The sequence below is a fragment of the Centruroides vittatus genome, unplaced genomic scaffold, assembly GCF_030686945.1.
Source record: "Centruroides vittatus isolate TY-2023 unplaced genomic scaffold, ASM3068694v2 contig_377, whole genome shotgun sequence".
NCBI classification, from domain to species: domain Eukaryota; kingdom Metazoa; phylum Arthropoda; class Arachnida; order Scorpiones; family Buthidae; genus Centruroides; species Centruroides vittatus.
The window spans coordinates 1610592-1636044 of record NW_027122198.1 but is presented as its reverse complement, the minus strand read 5'-3'; the positions used below and the strand labels follow the sequence as shown (position 1 = coordinate 1636044).

At 34.8% G+C, this 25453-nt stretch overlaps 1 protein-coding gene across 2 annotated transcripts in view; it reads right to left on the bottom strand.

Annotated features, from left to right (window-relative positions):
• The window catches only part of LOC136975643 (constitutive coactivator of PPAR-gamma-like protein 1 homolog), a 166405-nt gene that overhangs the window by 40815 nt on the left and 100137 nt on the right, over window positions 1–25453 (bottom strand). For both annotated transcript variants that reach the window (XM_067270729.1, XM_067270730.1), the window contains exons 10-12: window positions 15565–15817; window positions 7088–7202; window positions 4977–5183 (exon numbers count right to left, since the gene is read on the bottom strand). In XM_067270729.1, the coding sequence (XP_067126830.1) occupies window positions 4977–5183; window positions 7088–7202; window positions 15565–15817 (575 nt within the window). The remainder of the gene's footprint in view (window positions 1–4976; window positions 5184–7087; window positions 7203–15564; window positions 15818–25453) is intronic.

Below are 25453 nucleotides of genomic sequence, written 5' to 3'. Positions count from 1 at the left end.
AGTTAGTTTGCAGAGAATGTTATTTAATTCGTATTGCACTGCTTGGGGATTGTTGTTGGAATGTATTAAGACAATATCATCTGCATATGCTATTACTTTCACTTCTGGTATCACTTGAAATAGGTCATTCAAGTAAATATTGAAGAGTGATGGTGCAAGTATTGATCCTTGGGGATTCCAGTTTTGGTGATATAGTCTGATGCTTTTTGAATATGCATTGTTTATTTTTACTTGATATCTTCAGTTTAACAGATACGACATTAACCATTATAGAGGCACTCCTCTTAAGCCAGTATTAAAAAGTTTTATTTTGAGAACTCTGAGGTCCACACTGTTAAAAGCTTTTGATAAGTCTGGAAATAAGGCTATTACTGAACGAGATTTGTCTAAATTGTTCATAAACTTAGTGCAATTTGAATTTTTGCCTCAAGCTCAAACAGTCAACTGTCAGTACTATACAGCTGTTTTGAAACAATTGCATGATAAAAATTCACAAAAAAACCAAAAAAAAGGTCAGAGTTGTGGGGAGACAACTCATGGTTCCTTCACTATGATAACACACCTGCTCACTCAGTCTTGTCAGTTCACCAGTTTTGTGCCAAAAATAAAATAATTGTTCTCCCCAGCCTCCCTACTCATCAGACCTGGCTCTTTACAATTTTTCCTTGTTTCCAAAATTAAACTCAGTGCTGAAAAGACACTGTTTTAACACAACTGATGACATTAAAACAAATTTGTCACAAGCATTGAAGGACAGTCCAAACAAGCTTACCAGGACTGCTTTGCAAAGTGAAACACCCTGGAATAAGTGTATAAATAGAGGAGGGAAGTACTATACTTTGAAAGATACAAAGATCAATAATCTGTAACTTAAAGAATAAAAATTAAAAAAATGAAAATTCAATTATTTTTTGAACAGACTTTGTATTATTATTATGTTGGGTTAAGTGAGATATACTCGGTTAACACCAATGGCTGTGTACCATGCCGGACCAAAGTCAAGGCATAGTAACCAAAACAGAAATTAAAGAAGTGTATCAGTGTGTGTGTCTGTATTCAGGAACTTTCTCACAATATGACATGTATTCAATATAGTGGCCTTCTGTAGTGTGATGTATGTGTTTCTATTCAATTCTAATGTGCCCAGGCTTTTGTGTAGTGTGTGTGGTATGACACCTGTAGAGGAGAGAACAACAGGTACAATAAGCACCCCATCCATCCTCCACAGATGCCTTATTTCCTGGGCGAGTTCTGAGTACTTGCTAATTTTTTCAGTGCATGCGTTTTGTATATTGTGAGTGTTTGGAATGGATATGTCTATAATGTATGTGATTTTATTGTGTTTGTCAATGAGTGTGATGTCTGGTCTGTTGTGGTAAATTGTTTTATCTGTGATTATGGCTCTGTCGTAGTACATTTTGTGCGTGTTGTTTTCCAATATTGTCTGTGGAATGTATTTGTAGTATGGTTCGTGGATGTCTACTAATTTGTGTTTCTTTGCAAGCTCTTGGTGTATTATATTTGCTACTTGATTATGTCTGTGTAAATAATCTGTCTGTGCCAAGAGCTTGCAACCAGAGGTGATGTGTTGTATAGTTTCTGGCATAATGTGACATTTTCTGCATGTGTCATTTGTGAGTGTTGCATCTTTGAGTATGTGTTTTCTGTAGTTTTTAGTATTTATGACCTGATCCTGTATGGCAATCATGAATCCTTCCGTCTCCCCAAAGAGGCATCCCCGAGCTAACCAGCTGTTTGACGCAGTTTTGTCAACAAAATCCTGGGCCAGATCGTAAGGATGCCTGCCATGGAGTGCCTTTCGAGCCCACGATTGCTTAATGGTGTCTATGCTTTTTATATGTTGTGTTGTGTCCATATGATGTGAGTGTAAGTTTAATGGTGTGTTATTCGAGTCTGCTAGAGTTACTGCTTTATGTAATTGTGATGTTTCTTGTTTTTTGTAGAAAAACTCTCGCAGTGACTGTATTTGTTTGTAGTGAAGGTTAACTATGTCAATCAGGCCACGTCCGCCATCTTTACGTGGAAGGGTTAATCTTTCTGTGGCGGATTTAGGATGATGTTGTTTATGCTTAGTAAGTGTTGTTCTTGTTTTCCTTTGGAGTTGCTCGAGATCTGTGTGAGTCCAATGTATAACTCCAAAAGAATATGTGAGTACTGGGATGACATATGTGTTTATTGCTTTAACTGTGTGTTTTGCATTTAATTGTGTTCTGAGAATAGCATTTAACCTACTTTGGTATTCTTTAATTAATCTTTGCTTTATTTGTGTATGTTCTGTTAGTTTGGCCTGTTGGAATCCTAAATACTTGTAGAACTCGCCCTCTTCCATGGATTCAATAATGTCTCCATTTCCAAGTGCAAAATCTTCTTTCTTCAGGATTCTTTTTTCTATGTGAATTGTTTTGCATTTATCTAGGCCAAATTCCATTTGTATGTCCTTGGTGTATGAATGTGTGATTTGTAGGAGTTGATAAAGTTGTTTTTGTGTGGATGCATAAAGTTTTATGTCATCCATGTACATGAGATGTGACAGTGTAAACTGTGTTGTTTTTTTGTGTCTAATATTGTAACCATATTGCATGTTGTTTAACATGTTGGATAATGGGTTCAGGGCTAAGCAGAACCAGAGAGGACTCAAGGAATCTCCTTGAAAAATTCCTCGCCTAATAAAAATTTGGTTTGTTTGTATGGAAGTGTTACTAACCCTGAGATGTAGTGTTGTTCTCCAGTGCTGCATAGTGTTTTGAAAGAATGCAATGAGTGATGGATGTATTTTGTACATGTGTAGGATATGTAGCAGCCAACTGTGTGGAACACTGTCGAATGCTTTTCTGTAGTCTATATATGCCATGTGTATGTTTCTGTGTTGTCTGTGTGCTTGCCGTAGAATGACTGAATCTATGAGTAACTGTTCTTTGCATCCCCTGTGGTTTCTACGACAACCTTTTTGTTGTTCTGTTAGAATGTCGTGTTCTTCAACATGTTTGTATATTTTGTTTGCAATACAGGATGTCAATAATTTGTAGAGTGTTGGAAGACATGTAATTGGTCTGTATTGTGTGGGGTCTGTGGTATTGTTGTTTTTAGGTTTCATGTAGGTGATGCCCTGAGTAAGAAAATTTGGCATGTCTTGTGGATTGATGATGATGTGTGTTAGATGTTTAGCTAGTTCCTGGTGCAGTAATGTAAACTTTTTGTACCAGAAATTGTGAATGTTGTCTACACCAGGTGTCTTCCAGTTGTGTGCTCTGTTAACAGTGTATTGGAAATCATGTATGTTTATTTCAACACAGGGCATAGTTGGTATGTTGTGCAAGTTTCTGTTCTCCTCCTCGATCCAGCCTGCATCAGCATTATGCGTGACAGCACTGGACCAAAGAGAAGACCAATATGTTGTGAGTTCTTCTTCTGTTGGTGTGCCACTGTGCTGTGTATCAGTGTTTGCTTTGTTATTAATTTGTCTGTAAAAGAGTTTTTCATTGTTTGTAAATAATTTATTTTGTTGTTTTCGTAGTGTACATGTTTTGTATCGTTTGAGTCTACGTGCTTTGGCAGCAAGTTTTTGTTTTAGTGTATCAATGTATTCTGTAATGCGTGTGTTGTGATGTTCATGTTTTGTGTGTGTTTTTATTTTCTTGAAAATGTTTTTGAGCTGTTTCCTTAATTTGGGTGTTATGTTGTTTTTAGTGTATTGTGTTAGCCTGCCTAATTTCTGTCTAATGTCATTTATTTGTGTTTCTATTCTTCTCTGCCAGGCAGGCTTGTGATAGAATTGTGTTTTCTGTGTATTTGTCTGTGATTGTACTTTCAGTCCATGGTGTGTCACTACTGTGACTGCCCCAGCATAAACTAATGTATGAATGTCTGCGAGTGTAGAAATTGAATGAATGTAGTGTGGTAGTAAGTGAGTGTTTACATAATTTAGTGTTTTTCCTACTTCCTTTGACGTGTTGATTTTTGGTATTCGTGGTCGTTGTGTGGGATCTGTACCTGTATATTTAGTGAGTGTTTCCTGAAATATAAGTGAGAGCGTATTAACTAAATCCAAGTCTATGTTATCAGTGATGGATGAGGAAGTGTCTGTAGTATCATTAGTGGTAATTGTTGTATGTGTGTTATTATCAATGCTTGTTGCTGGATTATCCTGACAGGTTACATGATCTTCATTAATGTTAGATGTTTCTGTCTGTTGATGTATTTGATCAGCAACCTGTTGTTTGATAAGTTCAAGTGTTGTTTGTGGAACAAGGTTGTTGTGTATAATTGTTCTTTTTTGATCAACAACCCTTTGTTCGGTGACAGTGAGATGAGGATACTGTTGTGTGAATTTATGGTGTAGTTGTTGTCTGTATGCTGTCATGTTTGTTTCGAGTTTTGTGATGGTGTAATAAGTACGGATGATAAACTCGTTCATTTCTACTGTCCATTTCATCCGTTGGCGTGGTTTTCCAGCCTTTGTGGTCTGTGGATGCATTGCCACAGAAACACCAAGGCTGGGTTGGTTCCTCACATCTGTTGAGGGCATTGCAGTAGCCATGCTTGGGCCGGTGCTGCTTTCGCCACCGGTAACCAAGGGAGACTGTGACCTATTTTTCGAACGTGAGCCTCTGCCTAACCCACGAACGCGGACCTTGTTAACCCGGGCGACGTCCGAGCCAGTATCACACTTTGATCTAGTTATTACCATGATGAATATCTCCACAGAATGTGGGCGTGGTCACTCTTAGCTTCATTTCTCCCCATAGACCTTACTGGCATGGGTGTCCCTACCAGGAGCTTATGCTCCAGCCTGCATTGCCCTATGGATCAGTAAAATTACTGGGCTCTCCCACCACGACCAGGTGGTGACCACGGGAGAGTTGTTGTTGTTGTTATTATTATTATTATTATTATTATTAAACGTCATAAAAATTCATCTAGATCTACTATAAAATTATAAAATTAATAAATATTACCTGACCATCACAAACTTCAATTAGATTTTTTGCTCCATTTGCTTTAAGTAATTTATGGTGAAATAACTTTCCATCAAAGAAGAGCCAAGGACAACACATTAACCAAGGAATGGGAGCGCCACAGGCATCATTAGCAAAAAGTGCACATTCAACACCCTGCATGAACATTGCGGCAAGATGGATTCCTCTTGCAGTTATTAGAGGTAGCTAGAGCATGAAAACATAGAATTTTATTAAATATTTATCAAAATTATCATCATAAATATAGAAATATTCATTGTAAATTTATGAATTTCATCTTTAGATTATTAACAAATTTTATACTGATGTTTCTGAAATCAGTTTTCTTTCTTAAGTTATATAAAAAGTCTCAGTACTTAATTTTAAAATTTAATCAACAAGCCTGCTCAAAGATCCCCATCATAATTTGGAAAGTAGGACTGCATGTCCCCTACACCCTGTGAACTCATCTACCAACAGGGATACTCATATTGAACAGGCCAGAGGTTAAGGAGCCAGATTAAGGCAGGATCACTAGTCTTCCAGGATGGGAGTTGTGGTTGGAGCCAACACCCCCCACCACAACAAGGAAAATTTAAAAACTTTCCTTGTTAAAAGAAGGTGAGGAAAAAAAGGCAGATTTGGGAGTGGTGGAGCTACTGACCTTGAGAGCTGTACTCCAACTGGAAAGCAACAAAACCAGAATAGGCAATTGAGAAAAAGAAAAATGAAAGTGTGAACATCAGTTTGGTATATGGAATGTAAGAGAAAGAGATAAAATGAATAAATTAATAAGAAGGAAGACTGAAAATACACTGGATGTTCTTTGGATGAGTGAGACGAGAGAAAGACATATACTCCTTGCCTTTTCACTTTCATCTCACTCATGCAAATCTGGTCTGATGTGCAATAGATAGTGAGCAAGTTTATTTTATTTTACACTAGTTGTGTTACCTGTTGTTGATGAGAAATATTTATTTGGTGAAATTACATTCACTTACCTATAGAGTATATCTGCAGAGACTTGTGTTACAGATTCATTATATTCCTTTGTACAATAGGGTTGGCAGAAATACAGTATTAACAATGTAAAAACACGTAAACAGACACTAAAAATATTTTCTTTACTCACCATGTTCAATCACCAGGAACATATTATATTCCTATTAAAGGTGTGGAATATTTTCTAGATAAACTTATTGAAGAACCTCCTGTTAAACAACATTTTGTGGTTTATCATCAGGAGATCAAATGAACAGATTTGCAGCTACTAACACATGAGTATGCAACATAGAGCTGGCCATGTGAAAAGCAACTGCATCCCAGGTAAAGTCCCACAACTCTCGGGCTTTGGCCTTGGCACTTGTTAATGGTCATTGCAAAGTATAGACCAACTGGAAATTGTAGGAGTTTACATTCAAATGGGTAGTTTGTCAGAATTAATGGTATGCTATTAATTGATGTATTTGTCTATCAATTTTTGAATGTTGGCATGAAATTTCTTTCAAGTATTTCAGTGGCACCAAAACTTGTCATTTGGAAAGCCCTATTGTGCTTTAAAAAATGTTGTGTAAGGATGAGTCCCATTTAATAGTGATAGAAAAAGTTTGGGGGCAAGTACAACATTTTAACCTTTGAAGCAAAATTTTAGAAATATAACAATTGTAATGAGTGGTATTTTTGTGATAAAAAATAAAAAACAGATTGATTCTAAATGTGAAGTTTCACAATTTCAAAAAATCCTTACTAAACACATAAGAGTGAACAGATCAACTATTTGAAAAAGCATTTCTATTTAGCTTATTTAAGCATTCTGTTAAGCATTTTCAAATTTCTGGACAACATTGAGAGGTTTACATAGACAGAATGATTCTACATAATAAGATGCACAGAAATGTCATGTGAACAGTTTATTGTGTCATCAATAAACCAATACACAAAATCTCAATTTTTAGCCAAATCTTTATAACATCAAAACTTTTTAACTCAAACACCAAATTTCCCCCAACCAATTCAAGTTAATCAGGTTCCACTGTAATTATAATTCACAATGGTAACTGTATTAATTACTAACCGTCTTGTTTTTCCAAACTAAATTTTAATGATCTTACCTGCATGTTTTGGGTGTGTTGTGCATTCATTAAATGTGGAGATACTGCCTGAGCAAGAAATGCATCAAGTTCTTGTTTTCTTAAAATAGGATGGTCAGGATTAGACATAATATACCTAAAAACAATTATTACTTTTAGTGAGTTTCATCATTAGTTCATTAAAGAATTACATGCCTTTAATATTCTATTTGCTGCTATTTGCTAAAATAAAAAATAACTCAAACTCACTATCAAATAGAATAATCTTTAGTTCTTAAATGAAACTAAATATCTGTTAATTTAGAAAATAAAATTTATTTTGTTAATTAATAATATATTTTAAGCTTTTCATCTTTATCATTACAATTAAATTATAATTACAGTCGAGTCTGCATAAGTTGTCATAGATGTCCGCATAAGTCGTTATAGGTCAAACTGACTACTCAACACTGTCGGTTAAGTAGTCAGTTTTCTATGGTCCCGGCCGACTTACATAGGCATTAATGTTAAAAAACTATGGTTTACTCGACACCGTTTAACTCGTCACCACCGGAAAAATTGACATTCTTTTGCTGTCCCACACTTGTTTAGATGTCTGATAAGTCGACTCCCCTCCTGAAAAAAAAATGAGTTCACACCACACAGTGCAGTGTGGACTCTTTTTTTTTCAGGAGAGGCGTCGACTTATTTATTAATATACAGTATAAATATTAATAAAAATGCCTTAACATTTAATGTATTTTTATATATAAAATAATAACAGATAAACAAAAAGAAAATATACAATCTATATCAATGTTACAGAAGAATCCGATTTTGCATTTTCTCACATCAAGCATTATTTGCAGCACGTGTTTCACATTTCTGTTAGAAATGAGTGTCCGAAAGCTAACAATGCTTATGCTGAAGAAAAAATACAAACTTGTTTCTGAATTTAAATGTAAGAAAACTTTGCAAGCTGAATTTGCAAAACAAAAAAACAACTTCCAAAAACAACATTGATGAGAATCCTGAAGAAAAAAGAGGAAATTAAAAAACTTTTTCTTGGATTTTCGTCATAGCTGTCTTGAAAATGTCAGAGAGAGTTGCCATACAAAGATGTCGAAGATGCTCTCGTACATTGGCTAAAGCAAGTTCATTTATTGAATCTTCCTGTTTTGGGACCAATACTGAAAACAAGAGGCAATGGAAATTGCTGGGGTACTTGGAGTAGAAACCAACTTTAGTGCTAGTGATGGATGGTCAGAGAGATACATTGCATGTACTATACTGTATAAAGCACTACTGTATTTTCCTAATTGTAGTACTGTGATTTTTTCAACTTCGCTTTAGTCATCATATCAAATAACTTGACACATTTTCACTTCCCCTTGCGGTGTCAACTTATGCAGACTCGACTGTATAAGTTGACAAAAAAAGACTACTTTAACAACAGTTTGAAAAAATTATTTTAAAATTTTAAACACAGTCATGCATTGCTTAATGTGCAAACACCATATTATGTACAGTATGTACAGTACAGTACTTATTAAAGCTAGATGGGACCTACAGTAGCAAGACAAAGTTTTTGAACAATGAATGTTTTGTCAATAAAATTTGTATAATTGTTGTAAAAAGAAATAAATGACACAAATAAAAAAGAATTCAACCCAATGATGCAACAATAATCAATTGTCAAGACTGGAATAAGCAAGTAAGTATCCATTTCAAACTAACATGCAAATTTACAAAAGCAAAAATTTTTGTACATTAAGTCTGTAAGGTTGAAAAGAGGATTCCAGAAGTACAAGTACATGAATAATATTAAATTTTTGTATTTCAGATGATTTTCTACCATCTTTTAAAAGGAAATGGCAAAAAAGGGAAAAATATAAGTGTTGAAAACCAGAAATTGATCACTGATGTGCATTGGCACAGGACAAAGCATCTGATGGTATATATCCAAGTATCAAGAGATGTTGTCTACTACATCTTCAAAAAGTACAAAGAAAAGGCATAGCAGATCAGAAACAAAGTAGGAGCTCAATAAAAACAACTGCATGGATAGACAGAGTGATAAGGAAAAAGTCAGTCAAAGTGGATCCACACAGAAATGCAGTCAACATTACTCACAAGGTTAAAGACAAATATGGTATAACATTTAGCTAAGAAATGCCAGATTGCTTGCACATATCCCAGTAAAAAACCTTACATTTCAGTCAAAAACTGTAAGACAAGAATAGAATTTGTGCAAAGTTCATTAATTATGGATATTAAAACAGTGGCATAAAGTGCTTTGGTTAGATGAATCCAAATTTCAACTGTTCAAGAATGATGGTAAATGCTAAACTCCAACCAAATGCCAAATTCCATTGGGCTACATATGGCTAAATACTAAATAAATTAAGCAACCAATTTGGCACTAAAGGGGAGCATTAGGCACCATCTCTTATTAAATTTAATAATTATAATATTTAATTAATTAATTTAAATAATTTAGAATTACTGGAAGAAAAAAATTGGCCCAGACCGGGACTCAAACTCACAACTCCTGCTTACCGTGCAGATTTGTTGCCAGTTACGCTATCCAGACCTCCAGTCCACTCTCCTCTTCCATCATATATAAGCTTATGTTATAACCATCGACGGTTATTACAATGCTTGCTGGGACACATCCAGTGTCCATGTCCTGTAAACATCTTCCAAGACATTTAAATTAATTAATTGAAATTATAATTATTAAAGTTAATAAGAGATGGTGCCAAATGCCTCCTTTTAGTGTCAAATTGGTTGCATAATTTATTTATTATTTAGCCATATCTAGCCCAATAGAATTCAGCATTTGGGTGGAGTTTAGCTTTATAGTATATCAGGTCTAGCGATGTTATTTATAGATGGTAAGTGCTATATCCTAAGGACCAAGAATGAAAGATTCAACTCACATTACCAAAAACTCACTCTTAAACATACTAAATATTAAAAATAGTTTTATATAATATTTTTTCAATTAAAATATAATTTTCTTTATATCTTAAACTGTTTTGCCGACCTTAACTATTACTGACGACTGCCAGCCTTGATTTGAAATTGACAGTCAAACCAGCACAATGCCAGCCAAGTGGCAACCCTAATGTCACCTTATCTCCCATGAAATAGGAACAGTTAGTACAGACCAAGTGTAACCTCTCATCAGTCTGGAAGAAAAGTTCACATTTGACAGACATTACCTTGTATATGGGGCATTGCATATTATTTATTTTGTTAATGTGAAAGTTTCCAATAAATTAATACTTAACAAAAACAATTTTCACTTTATGCTAGGATTATTATATGAAAGAAAAATCACCCTTAACCAATATAAAAACATGTATTTATTAAAGATTTTGCAAGTACTTTCAAAGACATATAGCATACACCTTCATCAGGAAAAAATCAAACAAATTTTAAACTTAAGAACAGAACATAAATGTTTCTTTTTTAAATTAAATAAAGGAACAAGATTAGAATATCAGATATTCAATAAAAATTTCAACAGTCTAATAAAACAAAATGCATGCAAAATTATTAATGGCAATAAATAATTCTATCCATAAGTGCAGAATATCAATGGTAGGGTTATTGCAGAGTAAAAACAACACGATATAAAGATTTTTCCATAAGAATAATGTTCTTTTGTCATAGCACTGCCTCAGTAATCTAGTATTAGTCCAAAAGAGCATGTAGCTGCTCTAATACTCTTTTTGAAAGCTCAGTTGTGAGTTTATTATTTGCATATCCTCTTGATGTTCTGCTACCTGAACTTGCAAAGTTCTAGATGTGACTTCAATGTACATTAAATGTTGTTCCAGAATTGCATAAATTCTCAATTTTTTATATTTGGCAACACTGTCCCTATCATTACATAACAATCTACTTAAGGTAGGCTGGGAAACAAATGGTAAAAGAATGGAGTGAGTTCTGAAGAGACAAGCTTCAGAACTTAAGTTAAAGTTAAAGAGATAAAGTTTCCACAAAAGGAATTTGTGGATGAACAATGCGGCAAAATTGTTTACTAGAAAGGAATGTCTGAGGATGTATTGATTTCATGGCACAATTAAGGAGATATTTAAATTTTGCTGTAAAATATCTTGCCCTGCAAACTGCATTTGATATAACTTGCATCTCTTTGTTTACATATATTTGGGTGGATGGAACTAAGAATACTCTACATATGAAAGCCAAAATATCAGAATTTACAAAGCACAGAGGCTGGAAGACAGTAGTGGGGATGATTTGTGGTAATATATCAGCCTTGCAGTGGGCAGAAAACATAAGCGCAGAAGATACTCTGTGCATAAATATAAGTTACCTGTTGGCTATTTACTATTCAAGGGTCAGTATTCTGTGATATATTGTTATCTTTTAATTTAAAAATCTAGCAACATGTTGCTTAACTTTTCCAGCAACATTTAATGGTGTCATCTGTTACAATATTTTATTAGAAAAAACTTTTTATATTTTTAACTATTATAAAATGACAAAAAGTTTAATTTTGAAGGCAGGGATAAGTTTTATGAAAAATTGTAAATGTTAATAACGAGTAAAATCATCATTACGCCTGACCCTACTAGAGATACACAGAACCCCCTTTATCTTTCCACTCACTTAACCTTTAATTACTAAGATTTAATAGCACCAATTCTCCTAATAAACAAACCTCCCTGCAAAAGTTTCAGAAATTTTCAATAAAAAGAACAGGAATTATTAACCTGTCCAGTGTTATTCCCAACATATCTTGGGTTGCAACCTGCTGGCCTTGACCAGTTGACCCGAGATATTTTTTAAAGTAGATGTTGCTAGTCATTATAATTTTTAAATTAAAACTAACTTCCAAAATATAATTTTTTTGTTTTTACATTTATTAATATATTTACTTTTGTGCAAAATAAAAAAATAATTTCGAATGATACAATAGCCACGATTATTTTTTTCTAAAACATGTAATTTTTATTAGACTTAACATCAACAAAAATTCAACATGGCACCATATGCAACAAAGCAAAATTTCAACGTAAGATAGGTTAAGCTTCAAAGAGGGTGAACAAAATTGTGCCTCTCTCTACACACACACAAACACACAAACATCCATACCTACAAAAAGACTCCCAATATTTTTGCATTTCTCAAAATTTTAAAATCCCAAGTCCAAAAATGTAAAACTCTGAGGGGTCATTTTTTGACTGATTGCCATACTTTCCCTCTGTTATACATAACAGAGGGAAAGTAAAAAGTTATCTATAAGTAACTTATTTAGGAAGAATACGAAATATTCAAAAAAACAAATAAAATGTGACAGATTTTACATACAATCTAATAAAAGTTGATAATCAAAAAAGTTACAAATGCTGAAATTAAAGACAGGATTGTTATTCAATATTAAGAAACAATACTCTGAAAAGAAAAAAATTAACTTATTTTAACTAGGTAATCACAATAAAATTAATTAAGTGAAAACTGGCCAAAATAATGTACAAAATTAATCTAAAACAATAAAGTTTTTTAAATTTTGCATATAATCTTTCATTTCATCCATAGTGCATTTTTTATGAAGAAATATTACTTTAGGACAGCATCCATTTAATTAATTTAATTAATGCTATCCTAATGAATCTTAACTCCTAAAAACTGTTTCAAATCAGTGAGCAAGAATATGAAAGTATTTTCTAGCTCTACACATACTTGTTATAGTATTTATGGTGAAATACAGTGAAACCTGTCTATCTCTATCTCATAAATTTTTATCCCTATATTTTCAGTATAAATACAATATATTTTCCATGTTTATCTCAATTTTCTCCCAACAACTTTGTCTCAAATTATAGACTTCAGTGTCAATCACAAATTCAAAGCTTAACAACTACATTTGATCACATAAATTACAGTTGAGAAACATCTCTTGCGATACAGTAATAGTTGCAATTAATGCTGCTTTTCTCTGATTGAATAAGTGTTTGGTTTGGCTTATTTGTTTATGGCAACATGACACATGGACAATCTGCCAATGAGGCATCGCCTCCAAGGAGAACTTTGTATAGGGGAAACTGTCCCCTATTTAAATGTTACAAAAACATAAATAAACCCAGAAAACTCCAGGTGGCCAGCCCAATGGCCAGGCACAAACTAATGACAAACTACCAATGTTCATTAAGCCACTGGTAGGCTAAGGCTACAAGTATGGCATTAATCTTATTGGATGAAGAAAGTCAGGCATCAGACTATTTACAAACTACAGTAGACCCCCCTACAACACGGGTTCATATAACACAGCAAAAAAATTGCAACTGTGTTCATATAACACACTAAAAGGAACTCATATAACCCAGTAAAACATCGCCGACTCGTGTTGTGACAGGATTGGTTGAATCTGGACCAATAGCGGACATTGCACAAACCACTGAGTTTAAACAAGCAGCAGACCTACTAAACACCATTTATTATTTAACAGCCATAAAAATTATATTTCTATTAATGATGTCTCCAAAGTTCAATAATTTTTCGCAGAAAAAATAACTTATCAAAAACATGCGCCCGCCGTTCAATGAGCCGCTCTGCGACGAAAACAAGCTTAAGCAATGGCATCATCAAACAGTGCACACTCGGTAAATAATCCTACAATTTTTTGTTTATACCATAGTTTGTATGGATTATTCCCAAAAAATTATATGTGTTTTGGAAATGTTAAGTCAAAGAAACAACATTCACAAATGACACATGCAGAAAATGTCATATCATGCCAGAAACTATACAACACATCACTTCTGGTTGAAAGCTCTTGGAACAGACAAATTATTTACATAGACACAATCAAGTAGCAAATATAATACACCAAGAGCTTGCAAAGAAACACAAATTAGTAGACATCCACGAACCATACTACAAATACATTCCACAGACAGTATTGGAAAACAACACGCACAAAATGTACTACGACAGAGCCATAATCACAGATAAAACAATTTACCACAACAGACCAGACATCACACTCATTGACAAACACAATAAAATCGCATACATTATAGACATATCCATTCCAAACACTCACAATATACAAAACGCATGCACTGAAAAAATTAGCAAGTACACAGAACTCGCCCAGGAAATAAGGCATCTGTGGAGGATGGATGGGGTGCTTATTGTACCTGTTGTTCTCTCCTCTACAGGTGTCATACCACACACACTACACAAAAGCCTGGGCACATTACAATTGAATAGAAACACATACATCACACTACAGAAGGCCACTATATTGAATACATGTCATATTGTGAGAAAATTTTTGAATACAGACACACACACTGATACACTTCCTTAATTTCTGTTTTGGTTACTATGCCTTGACTTTGATCCAGCATACACAGCCACCGGTGTTAACCGAGTATATCTCACTTAACCCAACATAATAATAATAAGCACAGAGTCCAAACAGTGAAGAGTTGAAAGTTGAAATTTGTTACACAGGGTATGTCAGAAGAATGTACACTAAGAAGGGATTTTTCAAAATTCCCTCCGTGGGAAGAGAGAGAGAGAGAGTTTAAGAATTATCCTGAAGTCAGATTCTACTGTACTATTTTAAATGCAATTTTTTGCATTTTTGTGGGAAATTGAACACAGTTTAGACCTATCTAAAAATTCTCTAATTAGTCTAGGAAGAGGGTGAACCTAATTCTTGCACACGGGAGAAAACAAGTAAGATCGACCATAATCTAATAATTTTAATCTTTGCTATTGTTACTTTTTGCCTGAGCAAAACCAGGATAATCTGTTAGTTGGCTACAGCTAGAATTTTAGCATGTTGTCTTAATGAGAAAAACATAGTAAGGAAAAATAGGCAAATTAATTAGCTATCTAGATGAGTTTTGAAACTGCTTTTGAACTGGTGTGGGCTGACAACTCTTCCAACAATAAATGTTTACATAAAGAAGTTAATATTTATTAACAACAAACATTCATGTAACAATCTGAGTTTGGACTTTCCAGAACACTTGATGTTCCTTTACAGATTATTTCACAGAACCTTCACAAGTTGTGGCATTGTCTATGTCTTGTGGTTAGGGTGATGGATGATTACTTTGCATAATATTGCTTGTGTAATGGCTACAGTACTGCATGACATATATACACGTTTTTATCATTTGTGTAAATTTTGTTTATATTATAATCATTAAATATTTCATCTGGAATGCACTGTAAGTTAAATTTTATTTGAAGTGGATTCTTAATTCTATGTTTATTCATAACAACAATTAACAATGAAACCAATAAATTCTGTAAATATTAATTTATCTATTCTAGAAAGTGAAGAGAATACCAGAAATAAAATTCACCTTAATATATGCTCCATTAACAAATTTATAAAACAAAAATGTTTTCAACCTAAGATTATAGGTCTTTATCAGTCAAACATTCAAACATATTCTACATCCCAATTTCGAAAAAATAAATTTTTACATATATGAATAATTTGAAGAAAATCAACTTACCTAAGAATGCAACATATTACAAGTAAATGTTGAGGAACATAAGCTGTATTTAACATTAATGGGGAACCACTCCTCATGCACGTGAGAAAAGCTCTCATTCTTCTCTTTTTGTCATTTACAGATGAACCAAACCATAAACGCTGTACAGTAGGAACAGCCCATCCTAAAGGTACGGCACTCACATAATCAGGATGTTGATATTGTTTGACTTTATCCCAGATCCACTCCTTTATCAATATCTCTGGAATTTTTTCTGAAACAGAATGTATTTTTAGTATTGTGATACAATTTTATAAATCAAATTTTATTACAATTTCATAATTTGCTATGAAATATTACTCTTTTCTATATTATTCTATAGTCGTGTCACAATCCCAGCTGTCTTGCCAGAGAATGAAGATTTGCTTCTTGACGTGATTGTTGATGTATGAGGTAGGAATATAACTGAAAGTGACTGAAGACTTTGCAGCTTGTTTAGCAAGACAGTCAGCGGTCTCGTTGCCAAGAACCCTGCATGACCTGGAACCCATTGGAAATTTATTCTAATGTTGTCTAAGTGTCTGAGAATGTGGTGGATGAGACTGACGAGTTTTAAGTGGCTATCAGACTTCACAATCCTGTGTAAAGCCACCCTACTGTCAGAATAAATGCAAAAGTGTAAGTAGTGTCTTTTGTCCTTCCTATGCATAATGTGAATTAAGCTCATATAAATGGCTAAAATTTTCACCTGTGAGCTATTGAGCAGTGTGTACCTAGACGGAAGCAAGCGTTGTGAAGCTCGCAGTCTATGTCGGAGTATATTACAAAAGCAGCACCCACATTGTCACACATCTTGGAACCATCAGTGTAAATCCTAACATGGGATGATCACCTAGATCTTCAAATTAAATGTCAGGGGCAAGCTGGTGGGAGGGGTAGCAATCATAAGTCAGGAGGGTATTTTTGCCAATGCGAGAATTTTTTGATATCATAGATAAAGGTCAAACTGGAGGAATCTTACCTACTCTAATCATTTTGTCAACATCCGAGTCACTATAATCTCACCAGGGTAAGGTGAAGAGATTTTCCTGCCAAATAATGTGCTTAATTTCTAAGTTGATAGGAGTCAATCCTGACATTACCAAAAGGGCACTAGTGGGTGTGGTCCTATAAACCTTACAAATGCAGAGAGCTGCAATCCTTTGAACAAATAACAGTTTTTATGGTTATTGATTTTTATGGCCACATGGCCCAGACCTGTATGGCATAGAGGAGTGCTGGCAAAATTGCACCCCTATAAATAAGCTTAGTAGCATTAGGGCCAAGACCCCATGTGCTCCTAGCAATACTAATGAGAGCATTGGCTGTCTTTTTAGCTTTGTCCATGATGTATTTAATGTGGGGTGTAAAGTTAAGTCTCTCGTCAAGGATAACACCTAAATATTTAATTTCCATTGTTTGCTTTATTCTGTGAGCACCTATTCAAAGGGTAAGTTTCCTGATGAGTGGCACATTCCTACCAACTATCATGTTTTCGCATTTGTCCGTGTTAGTGGGTTGCCTATGTTTAATACTCCACTGGTGAATGTTATGGAGAATTTCGTTGTATATGCAGTTATAACAATCCTGTAACTGCATAAAGAAATACTTTTAGTAAATTGTATCAAACAATTTAAAACAACTCTGTAAATTCCACCATAATTTTCACCATACTATTCATGACTGTTGTACTAAATCTATTATACCTCTATATTGCACATTGAAACCAGTTTTGAACATTTTGCACAACTTTAAAAACCATAACAACTCTCATTCTCATTGTAATGATTTTCTCTATTCATAATTTGTAAATAAAATCAACACCAACTCAACAAACCTAATTTTTTATTAAAGTCAGATGATCTGCCAAATCATAAGACTATTAATTATTATTATTAATAATCCTATAATTCAACAGATTATCTGGCTTAAATCAACACCTCAATTTACTTCAGCACATACAATTTATGAAAACAAAAATGTTTTCAACCCATTAACGGATTTTCATCAGTTGTCAAACTTCTTCCAATTGTAATTTTAGACTGTTTGGATTGCCATTAACCCTTCAGCAGCAAATGTTGTACATTGATTTGATGTGACATAATATGAAGACTTCATCCACATATCCAGCATATCTTGGTACTGGAATGCAAATTGCACTATTTTCTCCAAATGGCAAATGACCAGTTCACACAAAACTCCTGAAGCAGGCCTGCCCATCGAACCACCCATCCTTGTATGTAGATCTTGTACTTGTAATGAATGAAGAATAAAGAACAAAGAACGACAGATGAAAACCAGAAGTTCTAGAATGTAGTGGTGTTTATAGGCAGAATTGATACTGCGTAATAAGAGGAAATCTCACAAAAACATGAAGGAAGCTTGATGAAAGAGTAAAGTGCCTGAAAGTCCACAACCATCATATGTTACTCATCAAGAAAAAGAAAAAAACCATTATGAAAGCATTCCAATAATTTTAAGCTATTTACAGTAAAAGAATAATGCAGTACTTTATTGTTAAAAAATCACCAGCTGTTTCTCCACTAAGAAAGTAGGTGAAGCAATTTTTCAATCAATGGTCACATCTGAGTGCAAGGTTTGAGTTCTGTCAAAGGTAAAATTCTAAAGAATCTTGTGTATAAAGACAACATACAACGAAAAGTGTTGATAGCTGCACTCAGACATATAGTCGCTAAGAGGGGTAAGTAGGAAAGAGGAGAAAAGAGCTTGGTGGGATGAGGAAATTAGAGAGGTAAAGTGAAAAAATGCAGATCTCATAGAACCAGGCTGGAGGATTGGTACTATTTAAATCAAATAAATATGATAACATAAAACAAACAAAAGTATAGAAGACATATGATATTACAAATATGTGAAAATTGGGACAAATAATATTTAGGAACATATATGATTATTTACAGATATGTACAAAACAAATACATAGCACAAAATGAGAAACAGTGCACAGGTAAGCTAACACCAAAAATTATCCATATTCTCAATAACATCTTTGAAGGAAATAAAAATATTCTTGTTGTGAATAAGCTTGTCCAGTGCACATGGCCAAATTAGGTCTTTGGGAAGAGTATTTCAGATAAGTTGTTGCCTTTTGAGATTGTATTTAGTGCAGCGGAAAATGAGATGCAGGAGATCCCGTCTCCTGTAAGGAGCAAGAACGGAAGCTGTTCACCTGGTGAGAAATTGCCACGAACAACAAAAATGCAAAGAAAACAGTCAAATGCATACAATATAATGATGATGTATCAAGAGGAGTTGGTGAATCTCTTTGTCATGTGTTGTAAAGAATCAAGGAAACTGTCCATTGATAGTGAACATTCTGTGTTGGTGATATACTCATCCAACCTTTCCATGTATATGGAATGTTTTACCAAGACAAGGTTTTTGAATTTATCAGCTTTCATAATGACAATGCTGTTCCTCTTCAAACAATCCCTACAACTATGTAATGTGTGCCAAAAATATTGCACTGTAGATATGGCTTTACAACCTTGCACCTGAAATGCTTCTTTCTAGCATAGAGTCTATGTGTGTTTCATCCATTCCCTTGATAATTGCATCAATATCTGGTAAAAAAAAAAGTATCTGAAAGCCTTACAAAATGGGATATACAACAAAGACAAACAGCATGACCCAAATAATGCATCACAGTGGAGTTAAACAATCCCAAATAATCATCTGAGAAACAGTGGCTTGCTGTTATTTTATATTTTGTGCATGTAGAATCCATTTAAGTATGCCAACATACTATCACACTAGAACAAGGGTTCTATCTGCACAAAAAGTAAATTTTTAGGAGACAATCTCAAAGTTTGACAATAAATATGTACAAAAGTATAAGTGGTAGATGAATAATTTTTTTCTGCGTGAAATTGTAGCTCGTGTGGGTATTCAGTGACAATGGCCTTTGATAGTTTCGAATAAAAAACAATAATGACTTTTCAGATATTATCACCTTTATGCTTCAAGGATGATGAGTGGGAGTGAGCTTTAGCATGCAGATAGAACCTTATGATCCTGTAAAGTATGCATTGACTAAATGAAACCCAACAGGGACCTGCTTCCATTGAGGAAGTTTATTTTCAAGTACTTATAAACAAACAATGTGTTTTATAACTCCTTTATAATCTTTACATAGAATTTCTTCACAGTAGAAGTTATATGGGCAATTTATCATCACAAAACCTTTCATATAGCAATTCTTTGTCATGTTGCCAAAACCATTTCCATGACTATCTAGAAAATTTTTAAAAACTTTGTGTGACGTAAATATACGTGAGGGCCAGATCAAATGGAAATGTAAAGAATCATTCTCTTTTTCCCATCTTTCACAATTTTTGTCAATCTTATGACCGAAGGATGATTACATTTCCTTCCCCCGAAGTCGTTTCCTTTCCAAAGGGAACTCATCGAATGTGTCACGGAAAACTAAGCACTAAATTTCATGATTGGGATAAAAAGATAACGTGATTCAAAGGATAAAAGAGGAGAGACTCAAGGACCAGCAAGTCGAGCATCCGAGAACAAACAACAGTGTGTTGGCCGAAGAAAAAACGCCCATCGAATCCCGAGCAACCATCCGAGACAACCCTCCAGGAACTGGAACCATTCCACCTGATGATTCTAGAAGAGTCTCTCCTTTTTTTGAGATCCGCTGCTCCATCCAAGGAATCAAAGTGGTACAATAAAGAATTAATGTAAACTCTCTTTCAAACCACCCTACACGTATTAGAAAGCTAGGGAGCCAAATTGGACAACTCTCAATGTTAGAATTTGTAATCGTTGCTTATGTTATCTAATAAATTTTGGTTTCATTGTTAAATGGTGTCATTTACTCTTATATTGCCATCTCATTACCGACGACCTCACCCACCTCCTCCACTCGATCTGACAAATTTGATCTCGACCCCTCAGAACCATTAAACATAAACGTGAACCAGCCATCCTCTGACTAGTGGGTGGCTGGTTCACGTTGACCTGTTTGCCGACAAGAGGTACGACTTTGTCCTACCTCCTGGGCTATCCACTAGGGATTGCAATCCAGAAGTGTTTTGAATCCAGCTGGCTTTTTGCTGGATTGAAATCATTCCAGCTGGATCCAGCGCGGATCCACCATGGATGTATTTTTGGTGCAATAAAGTGTTATCTATCTATCTATCCTGCAATTTATGTTTTTTTAATAAAATAAAACATTTAAAAAATACTTTAAAAGCTTTTATTATTTAGACTGGTCACTATAAATCAGTAAGACTTACACATTTAGGTAGTAAAATTAACTTTGGTTCGGTTTAACATTTGAGATAGAGATAATTAACTTTAAATGTTTAGTTAGATTATAAGTATAATGTAATCTTTAGGTTAAATAATAGCAAAGGTAATTCTACTGATTAATTTATATTAATATATTATAATAATGTAAGGACAAATAATCAGGGGCTAAGTGGCTATCAGTCTTACCAGTTTTCATATATATAGGCTCTACATATTAGTCTGTAGTTATTTATAAGTATGTAAAACTATGTACTGGAAGTAGAATAAGTTAAATGGTTAATGTTACCTTAGGATCCAAAATGGCGGCCAGGGAAATTTTTCCCTACGTTGGAGACTGCAACGGGGAAAGAATTTTTCCCTCAATTCAAGATGGCCGCAGTTCCAGCCGCCATCTTGAATTTCTCTGCAGACTCCGCGGATTTTTTCACCGAAATAAACAATAAAAAACAACAAAAAGAGGAGTTTTTTACTCACTTTTCGATTGTTCGATATTCTGAGTATGATCTGTTTGGGGGTCGACGAAATTTTTCGAATCGTTGACAGTTCTATGTTCGACCACTACTCCTTCTATGTCGTCAATATGCATATATCCTTTCCATTCGTCCGTTATTATCGTACTGCCGGAATTCACGTATTTATAAACGATCCAATTCACAGTGTTTTCTGATCTGTCGTTCACCTGACATATGAAGCAATTCTTATCTTCATCGCAATAAATGCAAACGGACTCGATCGGCTGTATGCCTAATTTTACAGCAAAATTCGATGCATTATCGATATGGGGAGGCAAACCTAGCTCCGAAAAATCGTCTTCCATCAAGTTGTAGAAATCACGGAAAGTGCATCTCGACCAAAATTCATCGTTGCAACTCAAATCGGCAAAACTAGTCATTATCGAACAATTGGCAATAAACTAAACGAGGGGAGGTAAGGATAGGGAAAAAACACGCTTTTTCCTTAATTTCTGATTACTTTGTTCTCTAACTTTTAGGATTAAATTGTTATAAAAGAAATAACAGTACTTACTAATACTGGAAAAAATAATAATAATAAATATTCAACGATAGCAATTTGTGCGCGAATAAAATATCGTTACGAAAAAAAAAACACAGCAATTAATCCAATACGCAATTCGTCGCAACACAGCAGTAAACGATTCCAACACGAAACTAGTCGATTTGCATAAAATTGCCCAGAAATGAACAGAAATCACGTCACAGATCATGCATTTGCATATTCGTTCGTAACACACCTACGAATTTCCCACCGATTTTACTCTCGCACGACGTCACGAAAAGACTCCCTCTACCAACGCAAATTTACACACTACTGTCTCCGTTTCAAGGTTACAGGATACTCGGCAACGTCGAACGCAGGGTAGAAACCAAACGGGGAAAAATTCCCCACGTCGTCGACGTCGCGACTCTAGAAAAAATTTTTTTCCCCGTCGCAGTCACCGAAGTAGGGAAAAATTTCCCGGGTTGCCATTTTGGATCCTAAGGTAACATTAACCAGTTAAATAAACTACATCTTTATCAATCCAGCAAAATTTAATAAAATAATAACGTTTTCAATCGTTTTTAACAATCTTCCTCGGTTAAAAAAAAAAAAAAAAATAGAACATTAAATATAGAACATAAAATGTGTTCGGAATAAATATGAAAATTAACGGAAAACGCCCAAACGAACAAAATATAGATAAATAAACAAAATAAATAGCGGAAAAAATATATACAGGGTGTTTTTTTTAACTGACGGTACTCAGAAACATCTGTAGAGCAATCTAGCAGCCGGACTGTCGCCAAATTTGGGAGAGTGACTAAGGACGACATGGAAAAGAGATTCCGCGAAGAAAAAACGCAGTACCTAAATTCACCAGTAGAGGAGGATTTGCGCTTCGTAGCGAAAAAGCTACCAGCACTTCACTGAAGTAAGGGTCATCAGTCGCTTTTTTTCCACTTGCATGGCCGCCTCGCTCCTCGGATCTAACCCCATGTTACTTTTTCCTGTGGGGTTACTTAAAGTCCAAGGTCTATCTTGGTAGTGTCCCAAACTTGATGACTTTGAAGAACAACATTTCTCGAACTGTGATGAACATTCCTGCGAACATGTTACGCTCGGCCGTAGAGAACACGGTGTTCAGGATGCAATGAGTTGTCCAGCAGGACAGTGATCACATTGAAGAAGGAAGAAGGTTATTTGCTGATTAATTAAACTTTCGTTATTACAATGAAACCTCTGTCTGATTATTCATTCGTGTGTTTGTTAATTGCAGCTGGATTTTATGCAGATTCTTAGCTGTGTTGCTACGACAGTGCCAAATCCACCCCTACCAGAAAATTTGGATACTACTTTTTTCTTCGCGGAATCTCTTTCCCATGTCGTCCTTAGTCACTCTCCCAAATTTGGCGACAGTCCGGCTGTTAGATTGCTCTACAGATGTCTCTGAGTACCGTCAGTTTAAAAAAAAACACCCTGTATATAAGATTCAATGAAACAGCATTGTCCGTTAATAACATTAATTAATGTAAAAGGATCTCCACATGGTAGACAATAAGTCCGCATCTCTATGGTTTATACAATCAGTTGTCATGTGCGCCTCGCAGATTTCCGATCACTCAAGATGTTTGACCGTTTGCCTATTCGTCGTCGTTTTTATAATTGCCGCTTGATCCCATTGGACGTTAACAACCTTCTGTCTTGCGTATGATGCCAGCGCAGTGTTGTCAAGGTTCTTACTGATTGTATATTTGTGCTCTCGAGCCTTTGTTTTAAACTGTGCATCGTTGCACCCACATAAACAAGCTTGGAATTGAAACATTAGTTGTGTAAAGGCACCGAATATATGCCCGTTGTTGAATTCCGATTCTCTTTCTTTTTATCGTTTCTTAAAAGTTTGAAAACAGTGGGTTACGTCAATATACAATACGAAAATTATCAGATCTGGCAGTACTTCTATGTATCTTGTTTAAAAAAAAAAATGGGATGTAATTAAGCACTATTCTTTCTATATTTATTCCAAACACATTTTATGTTCTATAGTTAATGTTGTATTTTTTTGTAACTGAGGAAGATCGTTAAAAGCGATTGAATACATTATTATTTTATTAAATTTTGCTGGATTGATTAAGGTATAGTTTATTTATAAGTAGTTTAATTATTAGTGTTAGTAAAGTAGTGAGTAAGTAATTAGTAGCAGTCCAGTAGTTAGCAAAGCGAGAACGCGACAACATAGACTTTTGCGCAATTATTTAGAAAGTTAATTGAGTATTTGCGGATCCGCAGCGCTGGATCCAGCACCAAGTGCTGGATCCAGCAGGCCGAAGAATGCGCTGAATCCAGCAGGCCGAAGAATGCGCTGAATCCAGCTGGATCCCTCATCCAGCAATTGCAATCCCTACTATCCACATATATTATCATCCAAATCTTGTTTTGTATTGGTTGTATTTTATCATCTGACAAAATTTTATCACAATCTGTAATATATATATTTCTTTTTCTGACCTCAAAAAGCACTCTTCTTATACAGATAATGGAACTGCTGATTTTGTAAAGTAATTCTGGGAAATTCCCATCAAATTTATGTATCATTTCATTCCTCTCCTGTTCATGTGATAGCCAGTTGTCAAACACCTGCACTTTGTATTAGTATTTTTCATAAACTCTGTTGATATTCAGAGTGTAACTCTGTGTAATGAAAAACTTCCCTTCAATCTGTATGTGTGCACATGAAAGACCTTTGGAGAGTGGGACACAAGCTATTGGATGTTGTAGATAAAATCATTTTGATCTAAATAATACTGTACATGCCTTTCGCAGCTAAAACTAAACTGCACAATCATTTTCTCTGGTATTGTTAATAAAATTGCAATGCCATTAATACAGCATGCAGATTCAAGGTCACAGTGTCACATGGCATTAATAACTAAATTTTGACAAAAAGTGTAAATAGAACCTTCTTGTTCTAGCATAATGTACCTCTTCTTTAACAAAAAAATACCTGCTAAGCTAAACAAAGTACTAAAAAAAAGATGTCTGTCTGTTTATACCTATAGAAAGGTCCAGGTCCTTTACAAAATGATTGTCATCAACAGCTTCCAATCTGTGCAAGAGAGAAATGGAAGTCATTTGGGATGATGCTAAGATTATTAGACGTATGAATGATCCCAGTCATCAAAACACATGGAAATCCTAGAAATCTACAAAGCTAATAGAAGATACGGATGTATTAACTGTTGTGATGCAGACTCATTATCCACTGTTGGAAATCATTTTACAAAATTCTAGTCTAGTCTGAAGTTTTGTTTAATGTTATTTTTAATGTTAACAACCAATTTATGCCATTGATTGTTAACATTACAGTGGTGCCTCGTATAACGTACGCCTCGAATAACGGACGCTGTGAACAACAAACTTTCCGGCATAATTGGTGACTACTCCATGAGTGCGTTCTTTAATAGCGGTCTCTCTGCATCTCTGCTACTACGAGAGTGCGCTGCTGTTTGTAGGCATTTAGGAACAACGGTAAAAGAAAGAAAGATGGCAGCGCCCGCACTATCAATAGTATCGTGATGGAGAAATC